The following is an 18,275-nucleotide window of genomic DNA, read 5'->3' on the forward strand; positions in this document are numbered from 1 at the left end:
CTCCTAACTCCACCAGGTGGGAGGGCGGGAGGAAGACACAGCTGTGGGGCAAACCAACAAAAGGCCGCTTATGCTTCTGAATGTCTGTTAAAACTTTGAATTACTTCCAGGAGGCTATTTCCACAATTATCTAAAGAGAATAGGTAAGCCCTAGCTGGTTTGGCTCAGAGGACAGAGCGTCGGCCTGCGGACGAAAGGGTCCCGGGTTCAAATCCAGACAGGGGCACGTACCTCAGCTGCAGCCTCCTCCCTGGCCCGGGCCCTGGTCAGGGCTCATGCAGGAATGTTTCTCTCTGTCTTTCCCTCTCTCTTCTACTCTCCCTAAAAATCAATCGAAAAATATCCTCAGGTGAGGATTAACCAGATAAGAAAGAAAGGAAGGAAAGAAGGAAGGAAGGAGGATAGGAAGGAAAGAAAGGAAGGAAGGAAGAAAGGAAGAAAGAAAGAAAAGAAAGAGGATAGGTGAGCGGCCGACCCCCAGGAGCCACCGCCTCTTGCTCAGCCATGAACTTTCGGGCCTGTTGCCCACACTGATCCCAAAGAACAAACACTTGTTCCTTATGGACTTGGCACCTATCCCAGAACCAGCCTGGCTTCACCTGCCCCCCCCTTTATCTATAGCCAATGCCAATTCTTCCCAACCCCCACAAAACCCTTCCAGGGGTCATGATCAACATAAACTGATGAACAAAAACAGATCCAGAGACAGAGAAGCATCGAACTGACCGCCAAACCTCAGAGGGGAGGGGGGAGGGGGTAAGAGATCAACCACATGCATATGAACATAACCCATGGACACAGACACTGGGGGGGGGGGCGAGGGCATGAACTGGGGGGTGGGAGTGGTCGGGGAGAGGTCAATGGGGGAAAAAGGAGACATACGTAATAGTTCCAACAATAAAGAATAAAAAAAGAAAGAAAGAGAAAAACAAAATAGTGTAAAGTTATAAACACAAAACAAAACAAAACCCTTACATCTTTCTTCCCCAAACTGCGCTCAGGAGCCGGGCGGCCAGGCGGCCTTCCTCCTACCCCTGAGGCTGGTGACCCAGGTGCAGCACCTGGGCCTCCTTCTGGCTTACGTGGCTCAATAAACCTTCGTTTGGAAAAGCTTTCAGCTGTGAGAGTGTTTAAGGCTGAAAAAAGGAGGAATATGGACTCACTATTCTAGTAACCAGAAAAGTGTTTCTAGCTAAAATGTAACTTCTAAAATCTAAAAAGCAAACACCTAAGCATAAACAAATTTCTTTTCTGCCCTGACCGGTTTGGCTCAGTGGATAGAGCGTCGGCCTGTGGACTGAAGGGTCCCAGGTTTGATTCCGGTCAAGGGCATGTACCTTGGTTGCGGGCCCAGCCCCCGTGGGGGGTGTGCAGGAGGCAGCTGATCGATGTTTCTAACTCTCTATCCCTCTCCCTTCCTCTCTGTAAGAAATCAATAAAATATATTTTTAAAAAATTTCTTTTCTTTTTTTTTAAAACATATTTTTATTGACTTCAGAGAGGAAGGGAGAGGGAGAGAGAGATAGAAACATCAATGATGAGAGAATCATTGATTGGCTGCCTCTAGCACGCCCCCTACTGGGGATGGGGCCCGCAACCCAAGCATGTGCCCTTGGCCGGGAATCAAACCCTGACCTCCTGGTTCATAAGTCAATGCTCAACCACTGAGCTAAACTGGCCAGGCAAGAGTTCTTTTATCAATGAAAACTTTTACAGTAATTAAAGACCCAGTTTATGTATAAAAGCAAGGCCCTAGGAAAACATACAGCCTTCACACAGCTTGTGATAAAGAGCAGCAGTGAAAATACCTCCCACAAAAATAAGTTTACGTATCATTAAATCTGAAAATTAAAAAAAACCTCACATTGATAGCTCAGCAGCCTGCCCATGGCTTCGTCCCTGGAGACTTGTATTAATCACTAAATTGTTTCTCTTATCCCCAGCACTACTTGGTGGACTTTCTTTTCTAATACTTCAAAGCAGCTGAAATTAGAGAATTAGCATAAAGCCGGTCCTAAAGGGCTATTTGGAATCCAGGGTTTATTGTTTTTATTCATCCAATAATAAACATTCAGTGAGCACCTGCTCTTTGCCAGGGGTGCCTCTAGTTGCTTGAGAATAAATACAAATAAAACTCATCTTTTATTGTGTGTTAATCGTCACCTGAGGATATTTTCCCATTGGTTTTTAGAGAGAGTGGAAGGGAGAGGGAGAGACACAGAGAGAGAAACTTCAATGAGAGAGGGGCACTGATTGGTTGCACGTGCCCCAACCCTGGGGCCAGGGATCAAGCCCACAACCAGGGTACGTGCCCTTGACCAGAATTGAACTTGAGCCCCTTCAGTCTGCGGGCCAATGCTCTACCCACTGAGCCAAATGGGCTAGGGCTAAACAAAACTCATGTTTGTCTTCAAGGAGCTTGGCATCTCATTGAGACAGGATAAGCTGAATAGGAAAACGAAGACAGATAAACAGCACTTTGCAGCCAGCTGTAAATCCTATCTTCCCTAAAGCAGGGAGATTTCAGAGAGAGGAAAGGATAGGGAGAGAGAGACAGAAACATCAATTGGCTGCCTCCTGCAAGCCCCCTACTGGGGATCAAGCCCACAACCAGGGCATGTGCCCTGACCAGGAATCAAACCATGACCTCCTGGTTCATAGGTCAACGCTCAACCACTGAGCCACGCCCTGTATAGTTCCATTTCCCCTGGCCTGCCAGCTGTGTGATTCTGGAAGGGGTCAAAATAATGGAAATTTCCTGTGGCTGGGCTGCTCGTGTGCCCACCCGGTAAGGTAGGATCTTTCTTTCCTGTTACTGTCTCACCCAGTCTTTCCTGGCAGTTCTCAGTGGCCTCACACGAGTTCATCAGCAGTTCTGCCCCAGAACCGGGACATTCACTGTGTTTTCCTGCCTCAGTGCATCCTTGCTGCGATCTACTCCCTCTAAACTGGTGGGGAGCCCCTCAGCCTTCCCCCAGGCCACCTGCCACGGGGGGATGTGCCATGCCCCGTGTTCCCTACAGAGGCCCAAGTGAACCAGAGGCCAACTGTGGGTAGCTTAGAAGTGGGACAGTCACCATCTCCAATCTGTCTGCCCTTTGCCATCTAAGTCTCACAGGCTGCTTGTCCTACAGGAACTCATCAGAGATTTGATGTGGAGGAAACTGTCTACGCCATGAAGCAAAAGAAAAGCAGGTTCCTGCCTGCCTTCATGTGAAAAGGTGGGTTTCAGATGTATTAAAGGCCTACATAGGAATGGTGCAAGCACAAAGCAAATAGAAGAGAGCTTGGGGAAAATGCATTTCCCACAAAGAATGGAGGAGGAGTCCGGCTGGGCATGGCTCAGTGGTTGAGCATTGGCCTATGAACTGGAAGGTCAGGGCACATGCCTGGGTTGCAAACTCCATCCCTAGTAGGGGGTGTGCAGGAGGCGATCCATGATTCTGTCTCATCATTGATGTTTCTATCTCTCCCTCTCCCTTCCTCTCTGAAATCAGTAAATATCTATATATATATAAAAGCCTACTATGCAAAATGTTGGAGTTCGACCAGGAGACCTATCACTCCCTATGACATGCGCTGACCACCAAGGGGCAGTGCAGAATGAAGGAAGGCCCTGGCTGTCAGTGGGGTAAGGGAGGCCCAGATTGGCCCTGATCACTGGCCAGGCCTAGGGACCCTACCCATGCACGAATTTCATGTACTGGGCCTCTAGTATACATATAAAGATTAAATATTAAATATAATATATACAAAAGAATTGAGAGGACTTTTAAACAAAGCCCTCAAGACATAATGCTGGGTAATGCCCGTTGTTGGTGGGATACATGGATCAATGCCCTGTGGGTAGGTAGACGGGTGCTGCCATCTTGGTCACATTACGTACACATATGCTTTGTGATCCAGTGTGTGTGTGAGAGAGTGTGTGTGTGTGTGAGTGTGTGTGTGTGAGAGTGTGTGTGTGTGAGTGTGTGTGTGAGTGTGTGTGTGTGAGTGTGTGTGTGAGTGTGTGTGTGAGTGTGTGTGTGAGTGTGTGTGTGAGTGTGTGTGTGAGTGTGTGTGTGTGAGTGTGTGTGTGTGAGTGAGTGAGTGTGTGTGTGAGTGTGAGTGTGTGTGTGTGTGTGTGTGAGTGTGAGTGTGTGTGTGTGAGTGTGTGTGTGTGAGTGTGTGTGTGTGTGAGTGTGTGTGTGAGTGTGTGTGAGTGTGAGTGTGTGTGTGTGAGTGTGTGTGTGTGAGTGTGTGTGTGTGTGTGTGTGTGTGTGAGTGTGTGTGTGTGTGTGTTGTTTTTCTTGTTACACAGGGAGCTGTATGGGGATATCCATCTCAGCTTTGCTTGTGGAAGGCAGTTAGTTGGAGGTCATCTAGGCGTCCATCACTGGGGAAGTTGTTAAATAAAGGTGGTGGATGTCCAAGATGGAATATCATACAGCAATTAGAAACCAGGGTCTGACTGGAGAGCACAGTGAGTCACATGGGAAAAGTAAGATCAATATAATCATTAGAATGAGATCTACAGTACAGTACCGTTTATATCGTCATGATACACGCAAACGAAACAACACTACGTTTTTCTTTGAATTCTCCAGAAGACATGTTATTCAGATGATGGGCCTCCTGACCTGATCATTTAATCTCCTTTGTTCCCTTATCTTTCCCTCCACGTCTCTCCCCTTCCTTCTCTCATCTTCATCTGATTTATCCAGGATGTGTCTTTGAGTGTCAGTACAACCCCACTACCAACATCACGCTGTCATGAAGAGCAACAGAACAACTTACACAAGGGGCTGAAATGAGCCCAGGTCCTCAAGTGTACTTCTCGGTCTTTTGGTTATTGTAGGGAGTGGCTAGAGCAGTGGTTCTCAACCTTCCTAATACCGCGACCCTTTCATACAGTTCCTCATGTTGTGGTGACCCCCAATTTCATTGTTACACATTGAACATAAGGAAAGCATAGTGATGAATCACAAAACAATATGTAATTATAGATGTGTTTTCCGATGGTCTTAGGCGACCCCTGTGAAAGGGTCGTTCGACCCCCAAAGGGGTCATGACCCACAGGTTGAGAACCGCTGGGCTATAGGGTTAAGCCTCGGACTGACCTGTTGGCAAAGCCACAAACAAGTCCCAGCTTAGAGGGCACAGCCCTCTTAGCATAATTAGGCTTGACCTTATGACACACCCTAGATCTTACCTGGGTAGCTAATAGGCTGTGGGAGGTGCAGCCAAGTGCTGCCAAAACAAGTGAAACTCACAAGAACATTGTAACTATGGTGACCACTACCTTGTTTACCTCTGGCTATAAAATAAAGGCTCAACTTGCCCTCTGGATCTCTCTGTGGCCTCAGCCAGGCACAGGAGATCCACCTAGAACCAGCTTATTCTCTTTGTCTGTCTTTTCTACATCCTTCACAACCCCGCCCCCCTGCCCCCACAGGCTCACCAAACCCTTTGCTGTGCTGGCCAGGCATAGGTTATGATGGGTGTTATGAAATACTAGTACATAATTAATTTCAGAGAGAGCAATCAGCATATACTTATCTCTGTCTCTATATCTCTCTGCTTCTCTCTCTCTTCTTTTTCTAAAATATAGTTTTAATGATTTCAGAGAGGAAGGAAGGGAGAGATAGAAACATCAATGATGAGAGAGAATCATTGATCAGCTGCCTCCTGCACGCCCCTCACTGGGGATTGAACCCGCAACCCAGGCATGTGCCCTTGACCGGAATCAAACCAGAGACCCTTCAGTCTGCAGGCCGGTGCTCTATCTACTGAGCCAAACTGGCTAGGGCTCTCTCTCTCTTGTAAAATCAGCTGGCCTGTTTTCACAGACTGGAAGGAAACCTCAGCTAGTCAGGAACTGTCGCTGGAGAAAGAAGATTCAGACCAACTTAGCTTGGATGGTGTCCCTTGATCTTGCCATCAGCACGGATTGTTGGGCCTACCCGTGGAGGAGAACCCATCCAGTAATGTTGAAGAATACCCATCTATTTCTCAAACCCCACACTTGGGCATACATCCTAGAGAAAAACCACAACAGATATGCACAAAGAGACAGGTACAAGAATGTTCATTGCAGCAGTGTTTTTAATAGCAAAAAATTGTAAACAATCTAAATGTCCATTAACAGCAGATCTCAATTCTAATATGCAATAGACTACTGTAAAGCAATAAAGAGAAATGAATGAAAACGCTATCTATTAAAAGGTATAGTTCTTATAAAACGAATGTTAAATAACCAAATCAAAGTGTGGAAGGATATGTACAGTATGATACCATTTACATCAAGTTCAAAAAACATGCCAAACAATATCGCACATCGTTAAGGACATCTCATTATGTGGTCAATCTGTGAAGAACTGCATGGGAATGATACAAAAGCAACGTCGGGCTTGATATCTGAGGAGGATGAGGGGAACATGGGGCTGGGGCAGGTGGCTCAGAGCATTGCCACTCTCTCTGTTTATTTCTTTAAAACAAAGATCCAAAACGATAAGGTCAGTTGCTAGGATCTGACCAATCCGGGTGGGTGGTACACAGGAATCGACTTCATAAAATTACAGAGAAGAATGTAGGCTTCAAGTATACACAAATCAAATCTAAACCAATGTGTGCTGAAGTAGAGCTATCAACAAGCTGACCTGCACGCCTAGTTACACACACCTCCGTCACGGCCAGGGCAGGACGTCCACACATCCCATTTGCCCACGTTGTCACCAAAATCATAAAAATGCCAAGCTAGGGCTCTGTCGTGCACTACACGGGATTTTCATGACAACAATGGAGCTGACACCTCTGGAACTGGTGTGCTCTCTTAGCTGAACACTAGATAACGGCCACAGAGAAAATTTCGAGGGGGGAAATAAACAGTAGGAAAACAATCTAAATATATTTTTTATTATTGATTTCAGGGAGGGAGGAAGAGGGAGAAAGAGAGAAACATCAATGATGAGAGAGAATCATGGATCGGCTGCCTCCTGCACGCCCCACACTGGGGTTTGAGCCCACAATCCGGGCATGTGCCCTGCCCGGGAATCGAACCATGACCTCCTGATTCACAGGTTGACGCTCAACCACTGAGCCACGCCGGTCGGGCTAGAAAAGCAATCTAGAATTGAAAGGCACGAGCTCTCAGAAGATGCACTAAATTCCAGGCAGAATGAATGAAAGAAAATTCCAGACCTAGACGCACCCTCATGAAATTCACACTTGGAGGGAACGGAAGCAACAGATCTTCTAGGTGAAGTGGGGGGTTGGGGGGAGGACCTTTAAAGGAACAAGAATAGCATTTAGCAAAATGATGCAAAGAGATGATGGGCAATGACACCCAGGTTCTCAAGGAACGCGACTTTGAACCCGGAATCCCCTAGGCAGCCAAATGATGGACGAGGCAGAAGGACGGAGTAAAGGCGTTGCCGACAGGCTAGATTCAAAAGGCTACTTCCCACGTCATCTTTATGGGGAACACTTCTCTGGGTGATATAGGGTACAGGAAACCGTGGGGTCCATGCGAAGGATGCTGGGAAGGGAAGTCCCGGGATGGTGTTTATTACGATAAAAACAGGCTGATACTAGAAAAGGAAGTCAAAAGCCTTTGGGGCATAGGAATTGCAGCTCTGCCTGCTTCTCTGGGGATACTTGAGAAGCTCCATTTTGGAGGCCAGCCCGCTGTAGGAGGCGCTGCTATCCTGAGGGCGCCATGCCATGGCGCCTGCCTCATGGACAGGTCACAGGTACGACTGCTCAGGTAAGCTCCCAGCCCTTTGCTGGTCACACGAGGAGCACCCCCAACACCCCCCCCCCCCTCCCGAGCCTTGCCAAGCCTCCTCTGGCCTCATCACCACCTGCCCGCACCTGCAGGAGAGACTGTGCGTGAAAACCGCCCAGCTGAGCCCATTCCCAGGACCAGGAGAGGCAATAATAAATGGTTCTTTACGCTTCTGTATTTTGGGGTGGTTTTTAATGTATCAATAGAAACTGCAGGGGGGGGGCGGGATTTAAACCTCAAAAGTAAATACAAAGGGATCTAAACATGGCATCGTTTTGAGAAATCTTGTTAATCATTTAACACAGTGATCCTGAGACTTGAGCATGCATTAGAATGAGCTGGAAGGCCTGTGAGATCCCAGCTTGCTGGGCTCCACCCTCAGAGGGTCTGAGCAGGTCCGGGAGCGAGCACAGGAGTCTGTGTCCAAGTTCCCCGGTGATGCAGTTGCTGCTGGTTCGGGGGCCACCCTTTGAGAACCCTCAGCTTAAGATACCATGAGGTCACCGGAAACTCTCTTTCCTCTTTCCTTGCACGTGGAGGACTCTTTGTTCCGGCCGCTGAATGACTTAGTTTCTTGAGAAAGCAGTTGACTACACTGTTCCCAGGCTGCAGCGGTTACACAATTTTGATCCTTAAACACTGTAGGAAGCATTGCTTTTAACAACAATGTAAATGCGAAGGTACTGGTGGCCTAAGGTAGGGGAGGAAGTGAAGAAGTGAGTCAGGCTAGGGAACACAGAGCTTCATTCCACGTAGATGAGGACTCCAGAGAGACCGTCTAAAGATGACTGAACAAGAAGCAGAGTTGCAATTATAATTTTTCAAGTTCACTAGGCAACCAAGAATAGAACCTAATAATAATCTCCCTATCTATCAAACATTGGTTAGGGAAGTAGAATAAAAGGCGAGGGGTAACGTAAGCGAGTGAATTCCTTCTTCTTCAAGAGGTAGTCGTCAGACATCATCGAGTTGGTAAGTCAAAAACTTCGTTAGAATGAAGGAGAAAACCATGAGAAAAACTAAAAGCAGAAACTGATGAAATGGGCTGTGCCTGGGAACTGGCAAGGCGGGTGGGGAGTTACAGGACAGGAGATGGTTGTTTTTTGTCCTAAGTTCTTTGGTGGAACTTAAATTAAAAAAAACAAAAAAACAAAAAAACATGCTGGTATTTGTTAGATGAAAAACAATGACGCTATTTACTTGGCCAAAAACTTGAACGACACTGCCATTACTGAGTGCAAATCTTGATTCTGACTAACAGCCGTGATTGGGGCAAGCTATGTGGTGTCTCTAAACGCAGTTTCTTTCTTAAAAAAGGGATGATAATGGGAATTTCTCAAAGGTTGTTCTAGGAAATAGATGTGATAATGACGCATGGAGGTCATGTAGCACAGTACCTGGCACATTTGCATGAATAAATATTAGGCAGTATTATTATTAATGCCATCAATATCATACGGGCAATAGATTGGAGACCAAATTCAACATGAACAACTTAGGAGCAAGCGACATCAGTGGACTAATACCTCTTCCCATAAATCCTTGAGAAAGACATGGTCCCGCTGCTTAAAGTCCAGCGTCTTTAGTGATTCATCTGCCAGTTGAATTATTCAGTCTAACCCGATCTCAAAGTCATAACTGGGCTCTGGGATGAGCGCAGTGAATACAGTCATATTGCCTCAGAACACTTTCCTATGGACGTCATGCTAAGAAAATCCCCACCTGTACAGGCAGTACATCAAAAGTATTGGAGTTCCCAGCCCAGAGCAACTTGGCATATTAACACAAACATCCATCCATAGACTGGGCCAGGGCAGAGAAAGCCGGAGGCTGCCCACGTGGATTTTGATGGCTTATGTCAGGGCTGCGGTTGCGAATGCCTTTCACATCTGTATTTCAACTGGCTACCCTGAGGGAAGAGCCTTAGAAGGCATGGCAGACAGACCCTTGGGTGGTCCCCTCGGTTCCTGCCCCTGGTGGTCATGCCCTGCCCAGTCTTCTCCCCTTGAGTGTGGCCAGGACCTGTGACATGCTTCTAAACAATGGAATATGGCAACTGGGAAGGAAGATGGACATAAGGACCTGGATCTGTTAGTTTTGAGTCAACCAAAAGCACAATTATCCTGGATGGGCCTGGCTTGATCAGGTGAAATCCCACAAAAGTGGGAAGGACTAGGCCCTCCTTGAGGCCAGAGATTCTCCTTGCAGGCTTGATAAAATGAGCAGCCACGTCGAAGATGGCCCCATGGCAGGGATCACTGCAGCCTTTAAGACCTCAGGGCAGCCACGTAACATCTCCTAAAAATGGAAGATTGAAAGAGGGAACTGGCCAACACAGATGAAAGTGCAGCAAAGAAACAGTGATAATACGGGAAGCGAAATGAGCAGCAAATGTAAGGGGAGGAAGACAGCTGACTGTGGAACTGCTGACATGGCCCCGCATTGGAGATTGGAGCCGTGCAGGCCAGAGGAGGGCAGAGAGGGTGTGGTTATCGACAGACATCACCACGGTGGCTGTGATGAAAAGGATGAAGCTGTCCCAGAGGAAGTAGCCCTGGGAAAAAGACACTCACATGAGAGGAACTCTTGGGAGATATCTGCCAACATTAAAAGTACGAATGATAACATGTTGGAAGCGGATCCAAATTTAGAGAGGATTTGCCAAAATACAGAAAAGATGCTCACTCCATATAAGTTATATGATGACTCAGAGAAGGCAAGCGCTGTTCAGACTACTCTTTTTAAGGCTTTACAAAGAAGACCCACTTTAATTCTTAAAGTTTCTAATGTTTAAATTACCGTATACTAAAGAAATGTTGTACTATATTTTCCCACATCCTTAACATTTATAACTGACAGTAAGAGAGTGATATTTTGAAAAAAAAAATCAGTGTAGGTCACGGCACAATTGCAGTTTGTGTTCACTGCTTATTAAGATCACTTTGCACAGATTGGGCTGCCACGGGCATCTTTAGTCCTGCACATGCGCAGTAAACACTGCCGGCGTGCTGACTCACTCTGCGTCCCTTCCTTTCTTCACACCTGACAAGGGACTACCCATTCTAGAATTTATGGCAGGGACCATGTCAATGATGCTCTCCATTCTACCTCACCCCCAGCACCTAGCACAAGGCCTGCCCAGATTAGGAAGTTGTTAATAGCTATTTGAATAAACGAATGGACATATCCAGATTCTCAGTGGGGGACAGGAGTCATGGATCATTTAGCGAAAGGATAGGATGTGCAAAGGGTACAAATCAAAATGAAAACAGGAGAAACATCACTGGGTCGGCGGTTACCAAGAAGGCTTAGCTTCCTGAATCCCAAAGCTCCTTCTGCCTCAAGGTGTGGATGCTGCTGCTGCAAATGGCACAGCATTTTGGTCCAAAGTGTGGAATGGAAAATGAGAAATAGCAGGTACAATGAAAAAACACACGCCACACCTCAGCGCTTTAGCATTAATGTGCAGCAGAAAATTGAGATGCAATTAAAAATGTGGAGGGAAGATTAGAGTCAGCTGAACTGAAGGCGGCAGGCTGAATGGTGAAGTGAGCTAGTTGGGATAAGCTGCTGGCTTATCTGCTTCTTTCAGCGGAGCAGGATTTGAGTCGTTCCATTATTCTGTGCAGCAGAAATATTTGATAAAGACACGAATTGTTCTTCCGTGGATTCCCTAGATATAGACTTTGAAATTAAAAAGTGAGAGGGGTTGGCCAAGGACTAGGTGAAATAACTAAAGAGTACCCAAGTTTTCTGGTTCAGGTTGTTATGAATGAAAAAGCAGTTTAAAAGGGAAGGTTCTGCCTCTTTGATCCTTCAAAGATGAGAAGCGATTTCTGCCATCTGACTTTAAAGAAAGATTTGGGATGTTATAAAGAGAAAGTTTTATCATCACCTTGGGACTGCCAGAGGGTAACTATCTCTGAAATCCATGAAACCAAACCAAAAACTAGTCACACACACACACACACACACACACACACACACACACACACACACACACTATCTACTCAGACACCTCCCCTACACCACTATTCACCCAAACACACACAACTATCTACTCAAACACCTCCCCTATACCACTATCTACCCAAACACACACAACTATCTCTCTACACACCCAAACCTCTATACACCCAAATACGCCCCCTCCCCCCCCCAAAAAACTGAACACTTTCTGAGCAGAGACAAAATCAGGTTAGAGAGAAACAATGTGATATCCATGTATTTTTTTTAGCCCTGTGAAGATTTCTAAATGTCCGGAAGCCATAGGAATCACCTAATCAGGGCTGATTTTGCTTTTTCTCTGATTTCAAAAACCGTCAACATAATTATGAACGGTGAAAACGAATCACAGAGCAAACTTCTCCCATTGCCAAATCAAGAGTAGCCCAGGAAGAATGAATTAGAGTGCCATCCTGAGGAGCTCAGAAGTAACACCAAAAAAAATAGCTGGCATTTAGAAATTATGTGACAGGAACATAAATGAAGATCGTTGCATCTAAGACTCAAACAGAAAGGCAAGTGTGGTCAGAACTTTCTAAGTCCAAAGTTAAGTCCATAACCATATACAATAATAATAACATGAGTCTATATACAGAAAAAAAAATTGAAAAAAGATGCCCTAAATTGTTGACAATGACTGTCTTTGGGGTTGGGTTTATAGGGATTTTCACTTTCTTCACCATTTATTTCGGTAATATTTAATAATTCTTAAAAGTGTGAAAATGGCATTGAGATTAAGTTGAAAAGTTCTTATCTACAGAAAGTTCTTACTGAAACAGTCATGGATTAGGTGCTATAATGTCAGAGATTTGCTAATATATACAGTGTGGAAGGACATGTGTAGAAATAGAGAAAATAAATCAGACATGAATTGGTATGTGATGAGTACATATTGCTTCATTCTGTCACTGTGCCTACTTTTGTGTATGCTTGAATGTATTATGATAAAAAAATTAATAAAAATGAGAGGTGATACAATTGAAAAGAGGCTGGGGAATAAATGTAAAGAAGCTCAAGTACAAGGAATTTCTATTCTCTAACTTCAGCGGTCTCCAAACTTTAATAAATGCAACCCTACTTGTGACCCTCTTTTTGCATACATTCACCAGGCATATGCTTGTTAATTCATTTATTTATTTAAAATGATGTACATATACCACTGTACTATTATGCCATTATAAAATATATGCAAACATAAAAAAGGCTAGAGAAAAATCAACACAAAATCATTCTTCCTATACTCTACTGGACATGGACCCCACTTAGGATCCCATGTGTGGTGAGTCGGGGGGCCCCTTAAGGTTTCCTAAGTCGTAAAAGGTTTACTGATAAGAAACAGAAATTTATCGGAGCACCCACAGATAATGGGAAATGGACTAGAAAGACCCAGAGGGATTTCGCTGCGGCCTCTCAAAGAACTGAAATGAACAAAGTTGTTCCAACTGAATATGTGATTTGAACAAAGAGCATCACTTCCTTAGCATTTCTTTTATACATATGCAATACACATAATGTATTCCGCACATGGAGTCAGGATATAATATGCATATAAAGCAAATATCCCCACATATTATCTTGGGCACTGTATTTAACACAATCATTATGAGGATAATAAAATCTAACATTAATTATTTAATCTGCCAGGTGTTATGGTAAGAACTTGACATACATAAGTTTACTTAAAACTCATGACAACCCTATGAGACATAGAAAAAAATGGAATGGCTTTCCCAAGATGAGAGGGCGAGAAAATGGCAGAGTTCAAACGAAAATCAAGTTTCTGACCTCAAACCCCATGCCCTTAACTACGTAACAATACTGCCTCCATAGGGAATTAATGGCAGTGTCCAAACCATAAGATTGCTGTGATGATTAAATGAGATAATATATGTGATATGTTTAGCACATTGTCTGACATCGAACACACATCCTATTAATGTTAGTATTTTAGTACACAGAATATTTACCAAAAATTTCCACAGTAAACACCATTAAGATTTCTCAATATCAAACATCAATATTTAGAATTGTAATAAAATAATGTTTTATTTAAACATTATTTTGAATAACACATGTCTAAAATCCTTTTGTATGCTACCATCTACAACTATGTGTGACTTTTGTTACTGAGTCTCTATAGAACGACTGATGAGAGACAGCGACTGTAGACTGTGTTATGCCTCCTGTCCAGTAGGCTACAAAAATGGAAATATCTGTACTTGGCATATACTCCTGTCATATTTTAAGGAGCCACGTACATAAATAGGAGTGTGTGTAGCTTGAGCACTAAATGACCCATGAACTATATATGTACATGTCAATTTTATTTTACAATTGCAGAGTTTGCATTCTTTTGCTTTGACCCAAAGATACATTTTGAGAGAGACGACAGTTCTGAAAACCTTTTTTGCATTCTATCAGTTTTACCTAACGTGGTCAAATTGACCACTTGTTATTTTTTTTCAGCTTTCATATATCTATAGGTCAATCCAGATTAGATCATTTCATAAATAATGATTTGTTTAATCATGGCTTCTATAGTAGAGTAGCCATCTCTCTCTGATTTGCTGAACATTGCGGATTTGAAATTTTGTCCCAGTGTTAGGCTGTAATTCCAAGTTGGGTTGGAAGTATTGGCCCCGGTAGAGGTGCGGCATGGAGCGCTGTGGTGCTGAGAGCTGCGATCTGCCGTGGGACACAGGCTGGTGCAGTCTGCTTTCCACGACTGGATCTGCACTTGCTTTAAAGAATCATCAAATGTTCCTCTTTTTTGTAATTTTGCAAAGACTTTACTAAATGTTCTGTCACTCGTAAGGGAATTCTAAATTTCATGGTTGAGTTGGGGAGGTGGATGATGTCTTTGGTTTACGTATTTTGACATTTAGTCAAAGCAGATCTGTCTTTTCATCAAAAAATTAATTTTAGTATTATTCTTTCATTTTATGTAATTAGATAATCTATAACTAGGTATTACCCAGGAACCTGCTCATCATTCTCTCTGTTCTTCTATTGGGAAGTATTTTAATTCTAGGAACATCTGGCAGAGCATTTGTGTTGACACAATAGAATCCACCTCCACCCTTTTTGAACCCAAATGGAATAAGCCAAAATGAAAAATGTAGGATTCCTGGAAGAAAGCATCAGATAACCAAATGCTATGAGCAAAAAATTAATTTATTATATATCTTCTCTAATCATTCATAATAGCTTCTTGAATTTTAAATGTCTTTTTGCTATTTCAAATGCTTAAAAATCATAATTTTAAAACATAAGTACTGTTTTATATACATTGTGATTTCTTTTCTTTTTTTTTTTTTTTACTTCTAAATATGAACGACATGTTCTCCAAATATCCACTTGGAAGGAAAGGGGATGGGATTCATTGTTTTGCTCTAACACAGTAGAATTTAAAATTTCACTTCATATACCCCGAGTTTCGACTATATGAAAAATAGTCAAATGTCATCACTTTCTCGTATAGCTCTTTTACATGTATATATGTATCATATAAACAGAATACATCTGATTAGTACATTTCAACATCTCACCAATGTGACTCTTTTATCTCCTTTTTATACAAAATAACAAAATATACAGAGAGAAGAAAGGAGACGTCTGTTCATCGTACAAGAAAGAAAGGAAATAAAAGTTCATGTATGGCTTTGCAAAGGTAGATTATGATGTGACTTTCACACTTTTATTTATTTAAAAGCATCTTGAGAGAACGTGTTAGTGTGCTTACGAGGGCGGCCATGGTGGTTGAAGGTCGCATCGACAGCCCGACACTGGGATCCCCAGTGGTCTTTCCTGTGGCTGCCTCGGCAGCCTTCAGGAGACAAATGTAGTTTATGACCACTTCATCGATCTTCACTACAATTTCCTGCCGCTGTGTTTCGGAGCTCACGACTTTCACTAATCGCATGCAAGCTTCTGTTAGGCAACAGAGCACTTGAAAGCTGGAAGTCATAGCTACGAGCATCTCCTCTGGGCTTTTCTCGGCCATCGCCATTTTCCTACAGGCACTTCCTAACTGTCTGGACTCAATGGACAACAGTTGCTTGTACTGAGAAAGTGTAAGGTCATATGCTTCAGGGCGTGACTCCTCTCTCTTCCCCTTGGTTGCCCTGACAAGGCAGAGCAGCTCATTGGCATCATTTTGGGCTGCGAGGAACCCATCGGGCATTGCATATGTGCTCTGCTTTAGGGCACTTATTCTTGCAATCCGGGCATCAAAAGCCAGGTTGCTGAAGTCCGTGTCGTCCGGGCCACTCAGGTCTTCGGCCCAGACCTTCAGCACTGGACACCTGGACAGCTCCCCTTCTTGCTTCTGAATCCCAACAGCCCGGGGTGGGCTGGTTGGTTCTGGCATGGCTTTAGTCATCTGTAGTGGAAAGAGGCAAGAGACCCGGTGGGTGGGTGCTCCCTCCTCTTCATCCTCATCCTCATCTTCATCCTGCCCTCGGTTTAGGAAGCAGTAGCTGAAAGGTCCCCGGCATCTCCAATTGCTCCCCTCCAGCTTCCTCAAAGGTAATGTCTTATACAGCTTTGAGTCTTTGTGAGCCACCGGGGACCTTTTGTGAGCCTTCCCGTCAGGGCTAAAGTGCATCGAGCTTTGGGAAAAACTTTTGGTGAGCTTCTTTCCCAGGGGGAGTTCTGCTCGCCTTTCTGAAGTGGCCTCCTGTTCTTCTGTGACACCTGGACACTTTAAGCTGACCATACCCTTGGTTCTCTCTCGGAAGGTCTCCAAACCTACACATCCTGAGAGGACGCTGCTGCTACGTCTCAGAGCCCTCTGGCTGGGGGGTGTCCCATGGCTCTCCCCTCTCAGATCCAGTGGCTGCCAGCTCACAGCCTCTCCGTAGGCCTGGGATGCTTGGGAGAAATCATTGGGGTCTTGATTTGGAATTGGCACCTTTGATTCCGAGTGAATGTTTGATGGTAGCAGGATGGGATCAACTTCAGGATATTGAGACCACACTGAAGGCATGCCTCCTCGTCTCTCCTTCCCAGACTCTGTCAAAGCTACACTAGGGGTAGTAGGAAAAACAGAGAGAATCATTAAACATCGTATGGCGGTCAGTTCGCTACATCTCTCTGTGATGATTGCTATTTCCCAAGGATGCATTCTAGAAGGGCTGCCATTTTTCAGGGTCACCCCGCTTTCCAAAGACTGACTTCTGAGATCACATTAAAAAAATACCGTAATCTGTTATATCTTAAACTGCTGATTCATTTGGAATTGTCTAGAAATCCCCAATGTTTCCAGGGAGACAATGGAATTACATGAATTGGTTTGCTCCCATTTACCTGTCAAAGTTTAGACACATAATTAGAAAACGCACATTCTAGGTATAAACTATTCAAACATGTTTATGACACTCAAGTTTCATTTCAAGGGAGTTAGGTTAATCCTGGCATCTGTTAATTTTTTATAAAGAAGTGGCCTAATTTACTGAATGCAAATTATATCAGCTCGCTTTTTAAAGAGGATCCCATGAAATTCTCCTCGTACAGGTTTTGAAGTGGAGACACTGGGAAAATTATGTGAAGAAAATCTCCATTTCACAGAATTTTTGTGAGAAGAGGTAAGTTGGTGAAAGCATCCTCTAATTAGTTTAGAGATAAAGATAACAGTTCGGTGATGAATTATGTAAATTCACTGGCGGGTTTCCCATGGCAGGTTAAGCCAGTGGTGGGGTTTAAATAAATTGATTTTAGCCCTAGCTGGTTTGGCTCAATGGATACAGCGTTGACCTGTGGACTGAAGGACCCGGGTTCGATTCCAGCCAAGGGCACATGCCCGGGTTGCAGGCTCGATCCCTAGTAGGGTGTGTGCAGGAGGCAGCCGATCCATGATTTTCTCACCACTGATGTTTCTATCTCTCTCTCCCCCTCCGTTCCTCTCTAAAATCAATAAAAATATATTTTAAAAAATTGATTTTAGGTTTGAGACAGAGAGAGAGAGAGAGAGAGAGAGAGAGAGAGAGAGAGAGAGATCAATTTGCTGTTCCGCTTCTTTATGCATTCATTGGTTGAGTCTTGTATGTGCCCTGACCGAGGATTGAACCCGTGACCTTGGTGTATGGGGACGGTGCTCTAACCAACTGAGCCAGCAGGCTAGGGCTTTTTTTTTTTTGTTTTAATTGAGTGGTGGGTTTTGAGAAAGTAGATCATCTTAAAAGAGCAGGAATAGACATTAACCAATATAAGATCTCATTAACACGTCAGAATATTCCGCTGGGAGTCTTACAGAGTCAAGAGGAATTTGTAACTATTGCTGAAAGGTGAATGATCTCTCCCAGTCCCTCCATCTCCCTGACCCCCTTGCTCTATGATCCTTCCTTGCCTCTCAAAAATGAAATGGCAAAAATCAGAAATCCAACGCCTTAAAAAGGAAATCAAACCCTTCTGTGACTCTAAGCAATATTATCTTGTAATCACAAGTCACCCAGGGCACTGCTGAAAGTCTGCATTTAGAATTTAGAAACACATACTGCTCCCTCCG

At 44.2% G+C, this 18,275-nt stretch overlaps 1 protein-coding gene across 2 annotated transcripts in view; it reads right to left on the minus strand.

The window, feature by feature from the left end:
* Positions 1-11,959: 11,959 nt before the first annotated feature.
* The window catches only part of FRMPD4 (FERM and PDZ domain containing 4), a 494,176-nt gene continuing 487,860 nt past the window's right edge, over positions 11,960-18,275 (minus strand). The window contains exon 17 of one of the 2 annotated variants that reach the window (XM_036306035.1): positions 11,960-16,792. In XM_036306035.1, the coding sequence (XP_036161928.1) occupies positions 15,468-16,792 (1,325 nt within the window). In that variant the 3' untranslated portion in view covers positions 11,960-15,467. Of the gene's footprint in view, positions 16,798-18,275 lie in introns of both variants that reach the window. The other variant, XM_036306034.1, reaches the window with a different exon arrangement.

Source organism: Myotis myotis, unplaced genomic scaffold (assembly GCF_014108235.1).
Source record: "Myotis myotis isolate mMyoMyo1 unplaced genomic scaffold, mMyoMyo1.p scaffold_m19_p_4, whole genome shotgun sequence".
Taxonomy (NCBI): Eukaryota; Metazoa; Chordata; class Mammalia; order Chiroptera; family Vespertilionidae; genus Myotis; species Myotis myotis.